Raw genomic sequence first — 20,581 nt, 5'->3', positions numbered from 1 at the left:
TTCACCTTGTTTTCTGACTCCTTTACCAGTGGGCTAGGAGAAAGCAGAGCTCCTGCAGCTACTTCTGAAATAAGACTGGGGACACCAGGTGCTCAAGTGTCATTAGTGGGTGGGGTACCAGTACAGAAGAGGTTGAAGGAAAAATGTACCCTCGAGACTAAAGGAACCAGTAAACTGGCCAACTCACTTTCCCTTTCACAGTGTATACATGCAGTTATTTAACAAAATAGTTAAAATGAACCCATTTCTAAAACCTGCCTTCTGTGTTTCATTAATATTAGAGTACTTGCCATTTTGAACACCTTCAGGTAAGGTTTTTCAACGATCCTAAATGATACAGTTGGCACAGTTCCTTCCTCAGCTTTTACACATTGAAACACGAATAGCAGAACACACGAGCAACATACGCTCAAAAACAAACACTCCAAGAGGATGCGTGGATAATGCTACAGTTGCTGTAATGGCAGCTGGTTTGGTGTCCTGGTGTTAATGTGAAGCCCGCAGCAGAGCTGTAAACTGCTACTGGATACAGACCTGTGCTGCACATTGGAAGAGAGGAAAGAAAAGTCAGCGCAGGAGGACACGTCTGTCACAGAAACTGTAGCCCCACAGCAAAATTATCATGGCAATACAGCCAATGGCTTCACGTTTTTGGTGGTCTCTTTTCCTGTCCAGGTAGAGAATAACTTTTGGAAAACAAGTCCTGACAGCAAAGGAGAAACTGCTTCAGTTTTATTTCTTTATCTATAAAAATAGCCAAACTTTAAAAACCCAAGGAGACTACACCAGCACCTGGATAAGTGCATTGGTCTACATTATGGGCAGAAAAATGGATTCAGCAGGGTCACTTCTTCAAAGAGTTGTTTTAATTCATTCCATATGGTTGCTATGGATCTTTAGAACTACCTCTGATGGACTTGGGCATTTTATTTCTATCCATGTCTCCACAGAGGAAACCTCACCATTTCTTCCACCTACCTAGTTCTGAGCTCTTCCCCTTCAGGGAATTCCTGTGTCAGGACCGGTCAGCTGTCCCACACTGCTAGCATGGGGCTACCAGTCTCCGTTTCCGGATGCATTCCCAGATCCATTTGGGAGACACACGCTTAGCATCAGGATTCTCATCGATGTCCCCTATAACATGTGTCGCTGAGGCTGTGTCAAACTCTGGCACAAGGTCCCCATCGTATGCTATGAAGTAGCGCCGGATTCTGTCAAAGTCCTTCACAGAGGGTGACAGATAAAGCTTCACGCCAGTGAATATGTCCAGCAGTGTCTGCATGTTGTGAAAGAGGATGAGAAGCACAGGTTGGTAAAACATTAGATTCGTCTGGAAATGACACTAATTTCTTTGCAGGCATAAATGACTCCGTTCACAGCTCCTGAGGTTATCACTTAATCCGTGCCCACTCTTTGGGCCACCACTAAAGCATACACAAGAGCAAGACCCATACAGTTCCTCTGGAAGCCCGATGTTCCAGCTGAACAGTGCTTCCCTAGCGAAGGGGAATTATTACCCCATTATTCACCTTCGCGATGATGCTGATGTGGTCCAGTAAACATGAACGTAATGTCTTTGTCTTTAACTAAGAAGCATCAGCTTTTAAAGTAGGAGAACGTAACCGCCCTGGGAGGGGACTTGCGGTTTACATCAAAATAGCTACTCCAGGCTCATCAGGAAACTATAGCTCAGTGATTTTTAATCCATTCCTACAACCTGTTGCACAGTGGGCTCAAAAGGACGGTTCTCTTCCTTTACACCTCCCAACTTTTCATATGCAGCCGTCAGGAAAAGGAGCTGCTCAGCAACCACAGCACTTTGTGGAGCAGGACATTGCTGGCGGGTGAACACAGGACTGGGCTTTAGCACGACAAACCCGTTATGTCAGCTCTGCAGACAGAGCAGCTGCAGCCACCTGCTTCCCTTACAAGGGGACCTGTTGCTGCCATTTCTGCCATTATATTTCATTTCAATTGAGGGTGCTGCTCTAGGAAGCTTTCAAAGACTTTCCAGATGGAAGACAAAAGTGAACAGACAAACCAAACTGCCTCAGCTTCCTCCCACCCCAAAGTGGCTGCTGTCCCGCTGACCGTACCTTGTTTCCATTGTCATCCATCTCAGACGCTTTTCTCTTCTCCCCTCGTTTCTCCTCCGATTTTTGAGGGGATCCAATGACTGCTTTGCTCTCTAAAAAACAAAAACTTGTCTCATTTGTGCTCTCTTTCCAGATACTGGTCATGTATTAGGAGAAGATGAAGAGAGTAAAAGGGAAGTTCCCCCCCCCCCCCCAGCTTCCTGGAAAACCCATGAATTAGAATGTAACTAGCAAGACATATTTTTCCTCCTGCAAATGGTGTAGGGCACCTTCCTGCCCTCATTTCCAGGATGCTGCTGTTGAACTTCCCTCCTTGCTGTCACCACACTGTCTTTTTGAAACTGCACAGAAATTTGCTTCAAGTTGTTCCCAGTAACAAAGCGCTGGTGAAACAAAACTCATTTCACAGCTTTGCAGTTTACTACCTGGAAATCCCCTTCATCCAGGTGCCCTATTATATGCACGAATTTCATACAAATTAAATTAAATGCTGATTCATGGCCAAAAACATCTAACCGAAGGGCATGTGATCTGCAGGAACGTGACCAGCAGGTTTGCTGTTCAGATCAGTCTTCCACAGTCTGCTAAGGACCTTGATCTTGTCAGGTTAATAGTGACTGCAGTCCCAGGGAAATCACTCCAAAGTAGTTTTGGTACAAGCTGTGACAGATCCTGCTAGGTGCAAGATACCCGTTCTAACCAGCATATAATCTCAGAGAGCTTTATTGTCTAAATGAGTTGCCTAAGCACCAACCTAAACAGCATCATCTGCCATTTCCGTCTTTTCTTAATCCCAACACACATCAGAGCTGTGGCTATTCAATCCACACCGTGAGAAACACAGGCCAAACCAAGGGTCTAAACAGCTTTGCCTGTTAACCCTGACAGGCACATGAAAGCTGCCACAGGATTGTCAAGCATCTGACAGAAGACAGGGATCCAAAGCCAACCTGCCCCAAAGGCAGAGAACACACCCCAAGGCTCCTCTCCTTGGAAAACACCGTCTTACCTTCTGGCTTCTGAGCTTTTGCAGGTGACTTGCTTGGGGGAGTTTTAATAGTGCTGTGTGGTGTGGAAGACCTGGAATTTCCCTCATTCTCTCCACTGCTGCCAGCCATGGACTCATCCTCCTCCGCAGCAGCCACGCTGAAATCAGCCTTCTCTTTGGAGAGTTGGTACAGCTCCTGTCCCACCAGAAACAAAGCACTGCCTTTAACCACAGTGAAACCTCTGACATGAGGCACGAGCTGTTAGGCATGGTCTCCTCTGGTTTGTTTCCCCCCTGCCCTGAAGTCTTTGCTCAAATGCTTTTTCTTCCTGCACCTCTTTGTAGCCACTTTCTGTCAACTTTTGTTCAAGCTTTGTGTTCCACCCAGCTGCTCGACACAAAGGGAAGCCACACAGGGAGGCACCAAAAGGCGCATTCACATCATCCGCTACAGAGTGAGACAGACTAACTCCTCAGAGCCTGAAAATGAGCGATACCCATTGCTCACTCAGGGAACAGTCTGAAGAGGGTATTTTACCTTTCTGTGCCCTACCAGCACAGGGAGCTAGAAAGACTACTGGACAGCAGGTGGGCTGAATCACTCCTTGCTTCGGTGGCAGAACAAGCACTTCCACCTGCTGCCAGTATCCCCATAGGCAGTGCAAAGACAGCCCAAACGACAACATCCAGACTGAGAACAGAGCTCATCAGCAGCTGACACTGCTGGGGATGGCAGCAAGCCAAGCAGTCCCTATCAGTAAAGGAGGTGCAGAAGCTGAGTGGGGTGGGTGCAGCCCCAGGGATCCTGGCTGACTGCCATTTGGTGTGTGTCCCCCCGCCCCGTGCCTGGGAACCAGGCCAGGCTACCCTTAGTCACTTCCCAGATGCCTCCCCCAATCTCAGCAATTAATGGGAGACTGAATGACCATAAGCACTTAAGAGAATAAAGGTCACCTCTTTCAGGAAGGAAATTGCTCACCATGAAGGCTGTTACAAGGGCTGATACAACTAGCTGCCAGCACAGACTTTCCTGAAAGTGTACAACACAACAGCTCAAGAGACTTGGGAGGCCCCATGAAAGAATAAGATTCACATCAAAATAATCCAGCAAGCAGCCTGAGCCTAGAAAAATGGAAAATGTAACATGCCATCATAGGTACCAGTCAACAGACATCTTTGCTACATACCCTGCCATCTGAATTTGTCTTTTCAAATCTAGATTGCTGGCAGAACCCATTCTCGAATGTGCTGCAGACACAGCACGTTAACTCACCTTGAGCTGCTGGAGGTTGGTGGCTGTCTTCCAGTCTTTGTCATCTCGAATGCGGGTGCAGCGAGGGAAGCGAATGGAGATCCCATCTGCAGTGTGGGCTTCGGCTTTAGAGAATTCAGCCCCTGTGATCTCCCACACTGGGGCTTTCTAAACACAGCATTGGGGAAGGCACATCACATTCCTGTGTTCTCTCATCAACTAACTCCAATGTGTCTGTGTCCCTCTACCTCTACAACAACCCCCAGCACACAGTTCCATAGACACAAACTAACCTCTTCAGTCACCTTAATTAAAAAAGCTTCTATTTTTTTCAGCAAGTCAGAGATCGTCAACTAATGTACACTGCCAATTTCTCATTAACATCTTTTCTATTTCTATCAGACACGCATGGTGCAAAGCACACTGATAAACTTCATAAACCAAACGCAACTTTTGGGTTACAGTTGTGCTTCAACCATTTTAAGTCAAATTTTTCATGCCTCAAATTTAAAGGAAGTTCACTTCTGGAAGGGATTAAATACACAAGAATATTTCCCAGAAGTGCTGCAGGTATGATTTCTTCTTAAGCTTCAAATGAACCTGCAAGATTCAGAGATAAAAACTCGCACTTAATTTCCTGTTCCAAGTATGAAGAATGAGAAGTATGTCTCTTGTAACGGACAACCTGTACATTTAAATCAAGTACAGTAGATTGCCATATTAAGGCTGGAAAACATAGTTAAACGACTGTAACAGCACTTACCTTTGGATCAGGGACAATGAAGTCTGGGTAGTAGATTTTGTTGATCTTTAGCCATCTTGGAATTTTACTAGGATCCTATTAATGAAAAGCACAAACCCAAAATGATAGCACTTTTGATCATATACAAACCTATTTTGACAGAAGACATTACTGAAAGATAACCCAGAAGTAGATTAGCATATAGGGATTACATGGCCTTTGTATGGATGAAACTTGCTATAGCCTGCAGTGTAAGGTGCACTGGTCTGCAACTGGTTCTAGAGAATCACAAAGATGATCTGTAACACAGCTCTCAATCACCATCATTCTATAGGTAAAGCAATCGCATCGTTGCTCCAATTGCAATTCATATAAAACTACCCATTTTTTTAAGATTCTATAATCCTGATGCAAATGGCCTTCAGGATGTTAGGTAAATATTAAAATTCAGCTCTCTGTTTGTCAAGTCTTGAAAGTAAGATTCCTCACCTAAGTAAGCCACTCACAAGAAGTCTGAACTACAAGTCAGGTTATGGAGCCAGGAGACAACAGAGGCCGAGCACTCCTCACCCATAGCCCCATCTAGTGACCTCCCTCGCCAATCACAATATGCCAAAAAAACGGTTCTTGCTCTGCCCTACCCAAACCAACTTGGTCTCAGCAGGAACCAGATGGTGCCTGGTGTCCCACCTGAGTACAGCTCTCAGGCAGTGCCCCACCTGGAGCTGGCTGCACACGTTTGTGCCAGCGGTTTATCTGCTCTTAACTCTAATTGAGCCTCTCTTCATTCCCAGCAGAGCACTTCAAATCTGCATTTAGCCAGCACCTCAACAGCAAGAAGGTGGCTTTCACGAAGGCCTTTGCTGAGCATTCCTTTGATTGCCTCCAGGCCAGAGCCCCTCTCACCTTGCTGATCTTCACCATATCCAGCTCTGTTTGCAGACGGGCCAAGGTGGCATCATCATGGCCACCAGAACACTTGGTCACAGTGCACCACTTCTCGCTCTTCGGATCGTAGCAGCCCATAAGGAAGATGGACATCATTCCCCCTGCAGGAGGGGAGAGCAGGGTGGTTCGCATCTTCTACAGGACAAGCCATAGCTTTTCAAAAAGCAAAGTAATGAACCAAAACCTCCTTTCCATCTTAGGGAGTCAAGGGGCCTTGGGCTTGTGATGGCTTCACAGCATCAGCTCCCATACACGCAGCTGAACAGAGCCTCTACGCTGTGTAAAAGCCCAGCCCAGCACCTAAGGCTTTGCTGTGCCACCTAACCTGCAGTAAACTCACAGCCTGGCACATGATGGGCTGCAGCAGACTGACACCGCTACAGCCAGTCTCATTCTGATAGGAGACCAAACGCTACAGTGGGCCTGGAATGGGAAAAGCTGAATTTTCTGAACTGAGAGACAACTGACTTAAGCCAACTCCAGAGACCGACCTTTACTGCCTTGTCCATAGAAAGCTCCCAGCACCACCAGGTCTGCTGTGTCAGCCATTGCACCCTCGTTCAGGTAGTCCTTCTTCACTTTCAGCCAGTGTCGTTTTCCCGGTTCATAATTACCCTGTGCAAAGCAAGGCCAGAACCCCCAGTCAGACAGATCACCTGGTGGACAGCAATCGCCTCAAACAGCCCTTGCTTTTATCCAGCTTAGCGGTACAAGAGCACCGCAGTGCTCAGATATATAAAGAGCAACTTGGATATCAGCATCGACAAGAACCCAGAGATGTTTCAAGAACGCTCAGCCTTGTGTCCTTCATCCTCACATCTCTCTCTGTTGTTATTCCCCAATTCCCAGCATACACCAGTGAAAAGTAAACGTGAACCTGCCTTCATATCTTTCAACACCAGTCCTTCCAGTCCCTCACGGATGACTCGGGTGATCATATCTGCCAGATCTGAAGCTTTCTGAAAAGGAAATGAATTGTGGTTAGTTCAAGACTGTCAAAGGGCTGTGGTCTTCAGGTGTTCTATTTGGAGCAGTGGTGCACTAAAACCAAAGCAGGAGCAGAGAGATGAACAGGTGATTTCATAAAACATTTTTCCAAGGAGACTCCTGTACATGTTCTCTTTGCTGCACATCCAGTGGCTAAGCTGGGAATGTCCCAAGAAAAAAAGTGTGGGTTAGTTAAAAAACACTCCTCAAAGATGAGGTAGCCACACTGATAATGTCCCAAGTATGTCCCTTACATGCAAGATGAGATTTTTTCAGCCAGCAGCTTGCTTCTCTACCCAACTGCCTTGGGACCCATGCTATTTTTTCTTCCCAAAAAGCTTTCTCTGCTCCAAATGTCCAACCATTCTCTGCCAAAACCCAAGGTACCAGAGAAATCAGTAGCACTGGGGAAAAATAATGAGACACGGGGCTTGTGCATAACAATCAAAGGAGAAACTCAGCATGCTGCTGTCTAAATGCAGTTTTTAGCACTGGGGATGTATCAAGGCTGTGTGGCACCTGAAGCTGCCCGTTTGGAAACCGGAAGCTGTCTAGCTCCTTTCAATCACACTTCAGTCTTCTCTACACAGCTCAGCATCACACAGTACAGACTAAGTTGCAACAGGCTTTAGCTCCTCCTAACAATGTTAAAATTACAATGGCTACAAAACCATTAAGACACTCCTCCCCCCCCCCCCCAAAAAAAAAAAAAGAAAAAAAAAGATATAGGTGGACATGCAAGACTATACTGAAGTGGTTGTAGCTGAGACAAGATGGGAGCACAGGCATGGCCTCCTTGAATAACATTAGCTAAAGAAGTCTTGCACCCAGACCAGAAGTACAACCATTATGACAGGCAGGGAATTGCTGGATTTGCAGCCTTAATCATAAAAAAAGCCACATGGTTGAAGGAGCAATGAATTGTCCAGAGTACAATCTATGAGATCACCATCCACACCACTTGAACATCGAACTCACTGTGACATGCTTCATCTCTGAGAAGAGGATCCGGTTGGGGATTTCAACCATGTTGTCGTGGAGAAACTTACGACGTTCACACAGAGGCCTAAACCAGGTAGAGATAATTAAGGACAAGCAGCAATTTTAACACGAAGTACCAGTCACGTGAACATTGAGAAAGGCTATTTAGGTAATTAAATGATTTAACCTACAGGGTTCCAGAAAGGACAATCAATTCTTACTTTCCTCCAGGAAGCAAGTTATAAAACAGAAATTCTATTAAGAGTCCATTTAGTTTCAGAGGATGTAAGATGAGCTGGGTACTGAACCACAGGCTGTTCGGTTCAAATGCAGTTAACCCTGGTATTTTGGAACTGCAGAGCAAGATGGAGCTCCATAGTAAAACTCCTTAGCACAGCAAGGATTCTCCCATGCTGCCTGGATTTTACTGGGGTAAATGGCCAGTCCTAACAGCCAGTGTGCACTGCTCCTGCTGCAGCGGCCAGCGTAGTCCAGCCAGCTCATGCTGGGAAACCAGTCAGGCTACTCTCACACTATGCCAGGTGCCAGACACATACCTGTCCATCAGGCTGATGTCATTGAAATAGATGCAGTCAAACACAAACAAGCAAACGTTGGCATCCTGGAAAGCAGCTTTCTGAAAGACAAGTCCGATCAATTAAAAGAAATCTGCAGTCATAGCAAGCAGCAATATGGAGTTTTAGAAAAACAACAGAAGCAAAAGGATGGATTTTTATCTCCCTAACCTTTTAGTTTTAAGAAGCTTAGGCCTCTTCTCAAAGACAAAAGTATTCTGAGAATTAGGATTTAAACTGAATGTGTCAAAACTAAGAATATAAAACATGCTAATTTCCCAGTGATGGGGAAATAATGCTACAAATATTAATGACTTCGGGCAATGTAACACCTGTCACTATTGCTGCAAAAAAAACCCAACATGCGTTCCAGAGACTTCAGATTAATGATTACATTAAAGCACTTGCAGTTGAATTTTCATTTTATTGTCCTCTTTCTCACGACCATTTGTCTAGATGTAAGCACTACATAATATTCATACAGGCTAAATACTCTCTGCATCATTGTGGTCTTCTAGCTTACTATCCTGCTAGTGATCAGGTTAATATCAAATCTATTGTATCAGAACAGTACATTTTCATTAATATCAGCCTTCTCGGGGGGTCTTATTTTTTTCCCCAGATGCTCTAGCAAACACCAGATCTCTTAAACGATCCTGTGATAACAGATTGCATGCTAGTGCATTTAAGTTGGCAGAATAAGAGGCTCCAATCACCACAAAGGATCTTTTTACCTTGTGCACACCAAGAGTCCCAAAAGGAAGTGGTTTGCCAGTTTTGTTGTCAATCAAAAGAACTTCTGAATCCAGGATCATACTTTGCCCACCAGGGAAAGCCTGGGGGATGAAGTCCTTAAAATGGGCTACCTTGGGATAAAACAGAGAAGAAAAATGTCTACTGGTTGAAAAGAGGGACTTGCTCCAATGCAGATGTTTTCTCCAGAAACATGTCTGAGATGTGTAGGCATATCTGCACTAGCTTTACTTTCTACTGTAGTACAGACAGGACAGTCTACAAATAGAAAAATGAGCCTTGAACAAATATAACCAAGCCACCCAACTGGCAACAAGCCTCTGAAAATGCAGTGCATAAAGAGGACTCTACAGCAGACAGTTTAATTTTAGTTTCAAGCTCTTAATGTCCACCAAAATGAATTGATTACAATTCTATTAAGTGCTGCTTTTCCAGATTCCAAGTATCTACATAAATCAGGGAAAAGTCTACAACAGAAGGTATCCTCCTTGCCTATAGAAACTGTTGTGAAATTCAGTCGCATTGTAGAGGAGCTGGCACACAGAACAGACTGTTTATCAGTGCTTACTTTATGTGGGAGGACAGGTTTGAGGCTTCTGCTGAAGTAGCTGAAATGATCTCCATTTTTATGGACCTGCACCCTCTCACCATCATACTTGATCTCTGCATACATGCCATTTGGGCACTTCTTCATGGCATACTCAATTGACTTGCAGGCTTCAGCCTTAGAAAGGTGGAGAGAAATTCCAAACAAACTCAGATGGTACATTTAAAAATAAAGCTACTCACCTAAGTTCATGAATGAACTACCAATTCCTCTGCTGATCTTTTTGTCCAGGGTCTCTGATATCCAGTTCCAGGTTTTCTTTTCTTACTCATTTACTTAGAATTATCTGCATATGCCCAGATAATTACAGCTTTTCAGTGCTAATCACCTCCAAATACTTAAAGGTGTAAATATCTTTATCTGTGTCTTTTGTAGGAGTGCACTTAGACCAGAAGTAAATATTTAACTCCAATTTGTTCAAACAACCCCCCAAACTTATTCAAATCTCTAATCCAATGGAAAGCTTAAGTTGTTTCCAGAAAAAAGGATCCACTTCTGGAAGGACAGCAAACAAACAAACAAGTCACTCCTGGACTGAAAGCAAGTCAAGATTTCAGCTTCTGCAGTGGCACTGAAGGTGCAAGTACTGAGTACATTGAATACTGGCCTCTTGGTAGAAAACTTTATAAAACGGCATTAAACATAAAAATCAGCGCTGCACACTCTACTCGCTCACACTACACACACTTATCCATCTACTGATTCTTAAAGGTGAGGGTCTGACAGTACATGTGAGAATGCATCTCTCGCTTGGCTGAAGGACACCGCTGCAGGGGAGCCAACATTACCAGCATGGGCTGAACAGGGGTCATCAGAGAGGCCTGCACACTGAGGGTTCGCTTCACACCTGGCATCTTCTCAGCCTCCTGCTGGTTCTTCAGGACTCGCTCTACCACATCCTGGAGGTTGCGTGATGCTTTGAATGCCTCATAAGCGTTGGGATCCAAAGCATCTAGCCTTTAACAAATGGAGGAGAGGAGGGAAACACAGATCAACCTCAGGTCTGCCGCTCCTGGCTTGTGGGGCTAACACCCACTTCTGGTTTTATCTCACAAGAAAAGACTTACACATGCTTTGCTCCAGCATTCATTTTCAAGTCATGCTTAATTAGCCTGATGATGCATTTCAGGTCGTTGCCCGTACACCTGAAGTGCAAGAGAAGATTCAGAAATGGTAGACATTTAACTGAACTACTTTCCAGCTGAAAAAATGAAACAGATCCAGGCTTCTGTAAATAAAAAAGGTCTTCCCCTTCTGGAGGGTTTAAACTCAAATAAGAATACGTTAGAAGTGACATCTCAGAAGCACAAGAGAATACCCAAAAGGCTTTTTAGCACCTTTATGTCTGAATGCCAATATTCTTCTGCCTCGGTGTTGACATACCATCCAAATTTCACTTAACTAATGCATCAAGAGTAAGTGATAGTAACACCTGCAGTCTCAGATCAACACAAACTGAGCCAGACCAAGAATCATCAACAGTCTAAATGGCTTGAAGGCTTTTCCCAACATACCTAAGAACAGCAACTTATAATTAACAGCTAAGTACCATTAAGGTAGTTCTGCAAGCCACTTGTTTAGTATACATTGAGCAGCATTCTTGACAGGCAAGGATGAAATTCTCTGGCATAAGCAGGAGCCATACATGTTCTCCCTTGCTGGTCAGCAGTCAAGGTGTCTTAATCAAACCACCAACAGCGATTTACAGATGTTAAGTTCTGTCTCTGTGGTTTATGATTAATTTTTCACCGTTCCAGCTTGCAGTATGTAGATAACTACTCCTAGTTTTACGATAAATTTCCAGAGGCCGATTACTTTCCTTACCTGCGCGTGATACGCTGCAGCACACTTTGCTGGTCATCTTCCTTAGTAAGCTTTGACAGCTGGATTAGGAATTCGTCCACCTCTTGGATGGTCAGGAGACTTTTGGCAGCTGGAGGACAAGACTTGCTCTGTTCAAAGAAGAGGCGGATGGTCTCTGAAACATCTCCCTGTCTCCAAAAACAAAACAAGGGTGTGGATCAGAGCTATGGGTAGAGAATGGGGATGCCACTGGGGTTTCAACACGGTTCCGGTAAGTAGGATAAAGCACAGCAACCATGCTGGGATCGCACGAAGGAATTGGAATCAAAATTAGAAAAAAGCTGTCACAACACAGAATAAAGCTTCCTGGGTGTTTCATTTGCAAACAAAAGGTAATACCACCAGTATCATCTCACTGCTCTATTTTTCACTGCTGCATCACCACAGACCATTTATTTCTTCAGGATGAATCCACTTGTAAATCCAAGGATCTGAAACACTCTAGTGATGTCACTAGAAGGCAGTATACACCAAGGCAATAAACAGGTGAAAGAACTAACTTCATTACCCAATTCACCTATTTTCTCCATCAGGCAATGAATTAGAAGTGCACAGTCAATTATCAACTCCTATGCACAAGAATTAAATGCACGTGTGTACTTGCAATTATGTAAGTGTAGCTTAATTGTATGAAGCAACTTAAGCTCACAGTAACAGACCTATTAATTGAATCACAATTTTTGATATGTGACATTACGAAAAAAGTAATACAAATCAGTTACATAGGAATATACTAGACAAAGCAGTTTTGACAAAGCAGATGCAGCCCAACTTGCCTAGAGATTTTAGTCTTGCTTTCTGAAGTTTTGCAGGTGAATTCCTATCTTGCTTTCTGTTTAAACATTATTTTCTAAAGGTTCCAGATGGCAGGAAGTGCTACGAAAACTGAAGTGAAAAAAAATAACCAACCAACAAATAATAACCAACTGCCATTCTAACAGTCAAGCCAACAATCTTTCAAACATGAGTAAAAAAACCCCAACATTATAAAATTCCCATATCAAGGGACTGAACAGCAGAAATGAAGGCAACTGCTGTCCGCACTCACCTGTTCCAGGTCCCGGATCATTTCTTCTTGGCTGCAGTTAAAAATCCTACTAAACAGCTTTACAATCTGCTTATCGTTCAAGTTGTAAACAATTTTAATGACTCCTGGTAACAGCAGCTTAATGGTCAAGTATACATCACCATGAAAACCATCTGAAAAAAAAAAACACCCCACAAACCATTACAGACTGTCAGTTTATTTTCACGTACAGGGCTGGTTGTGCCCATTAGCATGACACCTGGGAAAACACACCCAGCTGGGGCTTCTTTCCACCATGTTGTTCTGCTTCACGTGAAAGGAGATTTCTTAGGGGAAACACCCACAAATGTCCTCCAAATCAGATCTCAGCACTAAGTTTGGTGGCACCTAGAAAGATTTCCCACAATCCTAGACTGAGACATTCTTATCTGAATTTGTTATTTAGATAAACAGTTCCCTTTGCAAACATTACCTCCATAGTTTAGAAATCATCATAGCGCACAGCTTGGACTACACAGCAATCAGATTTTATTTCACCATTCCTTTTGAAATAACACTTTGAGGTTGCTTTTGAGAGGACTTTCATACACCAAGAATGCCAAGCAGGAATCGTACCTCCTCCAGATCCCTTCTTCAGAAAATCTTGGATGATCTGCGTCTTCACATTATAGCTAGGCTTTTCAGCAACCAGGGCACAGAGCTTTCTGAACTCTCGGAGCAAGCAGTCTTTGTGCTTTGGATCACATTTTTTTGCAGATAGGCTAGACTTGTGGGAAGGGTCTGCAGAGACATCTTCTGAATTCTTTGGCTTGGCTGCATCAAAGACATAAGAAGCTGCTTTTTTAACAAATATAATTTGGTGCAGATTTTGAAGTTGAAGCTACCTCTGCTTGGCAAGCTGAAAAGAACAATCCCCATGCACTGGCAAAGCTTCAGAACTGAATAACGATGAGTGCTATGCCAAAATTTGCAACTTTAAAAATGTAATTACTATTAAAAAAAACACGCAACCATTTTTTCCATTAGTTTTGCTCTTCACAGTACCCCAGAATTTTCTGGACCTTAATTCTACCAGGCAAATATGATTTCTCAAAGGTTTAAAGGAACTCCTGCTGGCAGATGCTCCTGTGTTATTGGGGAAAAAAAGTCCCCAGCCCCTTTTCTCTCATAAGACTAACAGCCCTACACACGCTGATCTCTGGCTGTGTATGTGGCAACACGTGCTCTGGGTGCTTCAGAGCTACACGCCTGTGTCAGGTCAGTTAGTGCTCACACACCGACTGTCCTGCTGGCAGCTGTTTCTCAGGACAAGCTGCTGAGAAGTAAGTTTTCCCTTCCATGAACACCGTAATTGGGAATCCCTCACAACCAATTTTTTACAGATTTTGAGCTCCACAGGGGATATTCTTAATCTATTACCTTCACATTTGATTGAAATTGGCCAATGGACTAAGGCAGTAGCCGACTCAGCCTGACAATGTGGGTTACTGCATAACTTTGTTTCCTTGGGAATACTAGGAAATAAAACATCAGTTCTTTCAAGACTGACAGCGTAAGAAAGCACTAACAATTTCTGGCAAAACAGATTTAGTTACTTTTTAAAAAACTAAACCATCTTCTATAGATAAAAACCTACTGATCTGCACCAAGTTATAAAACCTCTAATGCCAATATTAGAAGAGAAGGATTTCTCAGAATCAGTTTCTTAAGTCCTACCTGTGAAGCCAGAGAACTTCTTTGGTGATGGAGTGATGAGAGCTAATGGATCTTTTGTAGTTATTTGTCCTGTGGCAGTGATTTTAGCTTGGACTATCACTTTTTTCTTCGGTGTACTTGCAGCCTTGCAATTAGCTTCTGTAAAACAAGGTTCAAACCGGCAGTCAAAAATAAACTCACACCTCAACATATTATGTAAGATAGACTGCAACGAACAAGTCTTAAACGAACTGGGGATGGAGGAGAAAAAAGTGAAGGATCATTTTTCAGATATCAAAAATTAAAAGACTACATAATTTACTAAAGATCATGGAAAAAAAGCTGAAAATGGAAAATAACTGATACTTCGTCCTGGGATTTAACTCCCCGTGTCTGCATGTGAATTAAATCACCTAGACCTTCTTCATAATCAGTCCTGACAAATGAATTAAGAAGTGCTGTTGGAGAAGTGACAACTTCTTCCCTTTCCTACAGGTCTGAAACACAGATCTGAGCAGCATTACGCCTTCTGTCACTAGGTCATACTAATATATCTGTGAGGATTTTGTAGTAAAGGCATGGCTGCGTGGCAATCAGGACATACCTTGAAAAAGAGTAAATAAGAAAAGTGACACAGGTGCTGCCTCGTGTCTCACCTGAGATGTGCTTGTTGATTAATTCTTTCTCCTCATCTTGTAGCTCTTCCCATCCTTCCAAGTCTGTGATGTCTTCGATTTTCTTGGTGGTGGCCCGGGCCTTCTCCAGCTTCTCAAAAATGCACTTCACATGGTACCACTCCTTCATGTCCCCGCCAGACTCCGTGAAGGGATTGGGCACAATCTTTCCAATGCGCACCATTCCCTTCACGATCTTCTCCTTGCATTTCTTGCAGCCTGCCGTGCCACGCTTGGCATAGTCTACGCAGTACCTCTGCTCTGCCATGTCCTCTGCAGCCGTGCAGGCTTGGCGAAGGCAAGTGTTCAAAAGCAGACGGAAAGGCAAAGCCCCAGCACCACCCCCCTGTTTTCTGCCTGCGGACTGGAGAGATACACGCTGTAACAGCGGCTGGTACCAGTAACCGGGGCTGGCCTCGGGGAGCCCAACGCAGCACAGGTAGGGTCTTGGCAAGGTGACCTGTGTTTGGGGGGAGAAAAGTCCTGTGGCCCTGCCGAGTGCGCGGGCTGCTTGTGTTAGTGTCCTGCTGCCTGCGGGCATCCAGCCTGCTCCGTGTGTGCTGCAAGCAAGAGAGGAGACACTGAGCACCCCCGGCCGCCCTGAGCCCTGCGCCTTATGCCCGGTGCGGTACGCGCGGCCTCTCGGAGGCCTCACCCCCGGCCTGCCCCCACCCGGGACCCGCTCCCGCACCCCCGCCACGGCCTCCGTCACCCCCTAAGTCCGCCCCACAGGCCCCGACCCTCCTCACACGCCTGCCCCACAGCCCCCTCCTCACCCCCAGCTCCTTCTCCCCTCACACCCGAGCGCCGGCCCACCAGCCCGCCTCAAGGCCTCCTTCCCGCCACAGCCCAACCACTGCTTCCCGCCGCCACAGGCCCCCCCGCCCTGTCCCGCGCCGAGGGGAACGACTTACCGAGATCCTCACGGCGCCGCCATTCCACCCTCAGGGCCCAGCCGGTGGCCGCGACACCCTCCAGCCCCCGCTTTAGGCCGGAGCCGCCGCCACCGCCGCACCTTTGAACGCGCCCCGCGGGCTTCCGTAGGGCAGCGCGCGTGCGCCGCGCCTCTTCCGCCCGAAAGTGGCGCCCAGGCCGTGCGCGTGCGTGGAGCGCCGGTGCTCGCCGGGCCCGCCCCCCGCGCTGTTCCCGCCTTGGGCGCCGCGAGCGCGTTCCCGCCTTGGGCGCCGCTGAGGCGATGCCGCTCCCCCGGCTGCCAGGCTCGGCTTTTCCAGGGCGCCGCGTCGAGTTGGGTGCCGTCTGAGGGGAGGCCCCACCACATCGGTCCGGCAAGAGTGCTGGGCCGTGTTGGTCCGGGTTTGAGGTCCTGTTGTGTCACCTGGCCTTCAAAATTGGCTCTTCGAGAGTGCTGTGCCGTGTTCGTGCAGGTCTGAGCTACTGCCCTATCCCCAGCCTCCAGAAATGAGCCCTTCAAGAGTGCTGTGCTGTAGAGGAATTATAGAGGACTATATGAAAAGTTTATTTATAAAAAGGTTGTGATGATTGTTAAAGACATAAAGTATGAAATTTTAATAAGGAAAAGAAAAAAAAAGGGAGGTATTGTAGAGGAATTAGAGGACTATGAAAAGCTTATTTGTAAAAAGGTTGTGATAATTGTTAAAAACATAAGGCATGAAATGTTAAGGAAAAAAAAAGGGAGGAATTGTAGAGGAATGAAGCTGGGTTAATTAATGTCGGTAATGCACAGTTGTGGGCTGGCTTCAGGGGCGGTGGGTTGGCTGATGTGGATAAGGTGCTGCTGCGGCTGGTTCCTGCGAAGGAGTTAAATAGCTGTAAGGGGTAGAGAAGAGGAGCAGCTAATGAAGAGAGACTTTGAAGAAGCAGCGGGAGGAGAGAGAGTGCCCTGGATGTAGGTGAGACAAGGACGAAGCAGAGGGAGTGAAGGGTATGAAGAAACAGCATGGACAGTAGATGAACCTTAGAAACCCTGTGGGGGATTGGTGGCTATGGTGGGGCAAGGTGTGACAACTACTTATTGAAGTTAATCTGGTGTGGGATGGCAAAAGCCTTGTTGCAGCCTACTAGTTTTGATAGTGCTGTGACACTGTGCTGTGTTTGTGCAGGTTTGAGGTGCTGCCCTGTCACCTGGCTTTCAAAGCGGCTCCTCCAAGAGTGCTCTGCTGTACCTGCACAGGCCTAAAACGCTGCTCTATCACCTGAAATTGTCCTTCCAGGAACCCTACACTGTTTGCGGGCTTGAGGTGCTGCCCTGTGCTGGGCCTCCAAACGTAGGCTATCCAAGAGCACTCCCGTGTTTGTGTGGGCACTGAGGTGCTACATGTTGCACCAGCCCCCTGGAAACAGCCATCCTTCATCCCAGTACGGATGGGCACGTGCCTGCAGTTCAGCTGTTGTTGTTCTCTGGTGGTGGCACCCATTCCTGTTCACTGATTAAAGCACTGTTGTGCTGTATGTGGAGGGTGATGAGGAAGATGGCGTGGATGCCTACACACCACTGACAAGATTCCTGTCTTCATCTAGGTAAAGGATGCTGTGTAGGTTGTGATGGCCAAGCTGTCCCTGAACTGCTCTGCTATGCCTCAGAGGGAGAGTATGAGGCATAAGGGACAGAATTTGCTTCACCAGATGTGTATCTGTCTTTTTGCTGGCCTCCAGCTACTTGCAAAGTGAACTACAGGCAGTCTTCCTCTAACTACGTCTGGTCACAAAACTGGGATGAAGTCTGTGAGATAAGCAGTTCTCATCAATAGGATCTAGCTATAAAGCAGTCGGTCTGCGTTACTTTGCAATACTTTACATTGCAATGCTTGGCTCTTGGACAATGTGTTTAATGGAAATGGAGTTTCCATTTAGTGTAATGGAAACGGAAACATACTTTCTGTCCTTCACGGCCCAGAAGTAGTGGAAACCCCCAAACAAAATAATAAAAAAAAGAAACTAGCTGTCCCAACCAAATCCAGCTGGGGCTTTGAGTCACAGGGCAGGAACTGCAGAAGGATTAAGGCAGTTCGCAAAGGACTTCTTGACTGCTATTAACTTTTCATGGAAGGCATCCAGACCAGCACTATGTTCCAGTTTTAAAACGCTAAACCAAAATCACTATGTATTCAGCTCCAGGACCATGCATTTGATAGACTTGGATTGAAGGTATGTGTATTTTTAAATTTTTAATAGTTCAAATTGCTTTGAAAAAGATGTAACATTGAGAAATTATTTACGGAACCAGCAGTGACTTGTGCAACAGTTTGTGTTGATACTGACAGCTTACAGGGGAAGAAAACGATAAAACCCAGGAAAAGATGTGGTGGGTATATTTCAGAGAGAGCGTGCTGGGGGCACAATGCAGCATTCATTGTATCCCCTTTGGTGAGATCTCTCATTCAGTGTTTGTTCGAGCCTGGTAAAAGAGATGGAAAGATAGACTCAGAGGCTGACACTGCAGTGTGTCATTATCAGATTTAAATAAGGCAGCTGAGCAACCTCTCAGTGGTTGGATTTGCTTCCCTAACTTTTACTGTCTAAAAGTCAGCAAAATGATCTAAACTAGGCGGTGTCTATCAGCAGTAGAGGAACCTGCAGAGGGCATTTCAGAGGCTTCAGTTAGGGTGAGATGAATTGCCTTCTGGCTTTTTTCAGTCTGGAGGGTGTTTAGATGGCAAGCATGGACAGGTAAGTGAAGCAGGAGCGCTCCCCTCTGGAGAGTCACGCTGCGACTGGAGCTTGATGACCTGACCCGTGATGAAATGCAGTTTGCACAGGCAGGTGGCAGAACGCTGCAGGGAGAAAGTGTGAGTTTCAGATTAATTTCTGCAGTGAGAAACAGCCACAACTGATGTTTGCTTGCTTTTGAAAGGCCTGGGAATAACAGCAGCAAAGCTGTGGACTCTTAATTCCAGTTTTCTTTCTCTTGAGCAATGGAGCTGAAAGACTGTTCAACCTGGAGCATTAATTTTGTTATTCTTCCACTGTGGCCCCAAGGGAATGGGTGGAAAGCTGAAACTATGCATCTTCTGCTTTTTTTGTGGCTAACCGGTCTGAGGTGATGTTAGAAAGTGATGGGAAAGTTTCAACTGGCATGGGACTGAAGGGCCGTGATTTTGGTCACTGCTCTTAAGCTTTCCACATAAGCACTTTCTTCCGCTGAAGTCGCAATGCGCATCTACAGTTCTTATTCTGAGTGGGAAGGTATGTTTGCAAGGGAGGGAATTAAGATTACTTTGGGTTTTACAGTCTTATTTGAATAAACTCCTCTAACTCCCACTTTGGCCAAGATGTACCTCTAAACAGCTGTGAATAGAGCAATATATCCAGTGAGCATCTTTCCACAAAACTACAGGACACGGAGTTCACAGAAAGCTGAGAGAAAACTGGGAGACAAATCACTGCTGATTCTCAAAGGATCAGTGAGGAATCACTGCTGGTGTCTCTCATGGTAGCTAATACCAGAATTGCTGAGATGAGCCTCTTAACATAATGCTCTCTCTGTGTAAAAGTCATCAATGACAGACTAGCAGAGAGGTCCCTAGGAAAGTAGAGCTCTGTTTTAAGTAGTTTATTCCACTAATACGGGGAAGATAATGCCCCAAAAGTCAGATTTAAAGGTCTAAGTCTGTCCTTGCTTAAGCAAAGTGGCCATCAGGAGTTCTGTCAGAAATTATAATATACGTGACAGAGAACTAATGGTCTCAGGTTTTGTTTGTGGGTTTTTTTTTCTCAGTGTTAAGTGAAAACAAATATTTAATCTTAAACTACTGTTGAAAGTAGTTCATAAAAAAAGGTTCATCATCTGGGGATACCTTAAATTGATGGGGTTTTGAACTGAAATGAAAGTTTCAGTGCAAGACTTCATTCAGAGTTACATTCTAATGAATCCCATCTTCTTGGTATTGAGAAAATGTCCAGAATCTCACTAAAATCAAATAAAGGGAGGGAGATATTTAGAATTTTAATAACTGCAATGAACAAATATATCTCCCTCCTTGGCTGCTAAAGAAGATACTGAATCTGGACATGCGGTTTATTAAAATATAAGAGATAAAGAGAAATGGAGAAGTTTATAGAAAGCAGACATATACATGAAATACATTTGAAAAAAAGGGAAGTGATGTCAGTTAACTAACAGATCAAGAAGTCATGTAAGGGAGTTATCAGGCTCAATATTACTGACTTATTTGCATATATATTTGTTGGTAAGACTTTGTTAGGGATTTGAAAGGAAAAGCTACTACTGGCTTAATGGTGAAGTAAAACATAGTCGTAGATGGCAGTTCAGTCTGAAAGGATTTGCAGTGGTTTTGGTTTGAGAAGTGGCTTACAAGGCTTTCTGGCTTCTAAGAGTGTGAAAAGTTGAAGTGAGTATAACAGGAATGAAATCTCTTACAAGCCTCTTTCTGGCTCTCCGTTTGGTGGGGAAG

The 20,581-nt window shown here is 45.0% G+C and overlaps 1 protein-coding gene across 4 annotated transcripts; it reads right to left on the bottom strand.

Annotated features, from left to right (window-relative positions):
- Nucleotide 1: 1 nt before the first annotated feature.
- LIG3 (DNA ligase 3) lies at nt 2–16,243 on the bottom strand. 4 transcript variants are annotated; one of them, XR_008819925.1, is made up of 21 exons: nt 16,103–16,243; nt 15,171–15,748; nt 14,536–14,673; nt 13,435–13,632; nt 12,841–12,992; nt 11,754–11,920; nt 10,997–11,074; nt 10,718–10,886; nt 9,891–10,046; nt 9,304–9,435; nt 8,552–8,631; nt 7,992–8,079; nt 6,908–6,985; nt 6,518–6,641; nt 5,985–6,127; nt 5,100–5,174; nt 4,358–4,504; nt 3,106–3,280; nt 2,097–2,188; nt 979–1,276; nt 2–539 (listed from the first exon to the last, which is right to left on the bottom strand). XR_008819925.1 is itself a non-coding variant. In XM_056326877.1 (20 exons), exons 2-20 carry the CDS (start codon nt 15,727–15,729, stop codon nt 1,043–1,045), a joined length of 2,985 nt encoding a protein of 994 aa, XP_056182852.1. In that variant the 5' UTR covers nt 15,730–15,748; nt 16,103–16,243; the 3' UTR covers nt 710–1,042. The 4 variants fall into 4 exon arrangements, 1 of the variants encoding a protein (XP_056182852.1); XR_008819926.1 differs by having other exon boundaries at nt 2–534; XM_056326877.1 differs by lacking the exon at nt 2–539 and having other exon boundaries at nt 710–1,276.
- Between the last annotated feature and the right edge of the window lie 4,338 nt (nt 16,244–20,581).

This window comes from Falco biarmicus, chromosome 1, assembly GCF_023638135.1.
Source record: "Falco biarmicus isolate bFalBia1 chromosome 1, bFalBia1.pri, whole genome shotgun sequence".
NCBI classification, from domain to species: Eukaryota; Metazoa; Chordata; class Aves; order Falconiformes; family Falconidae; genus Falco; species Falco biarmicus.
The sequence above is the reverse complement of the archived record's forward strand: the minus strand, read 5'-3'. Positions and strand labels throughout refer to the sequence as shown.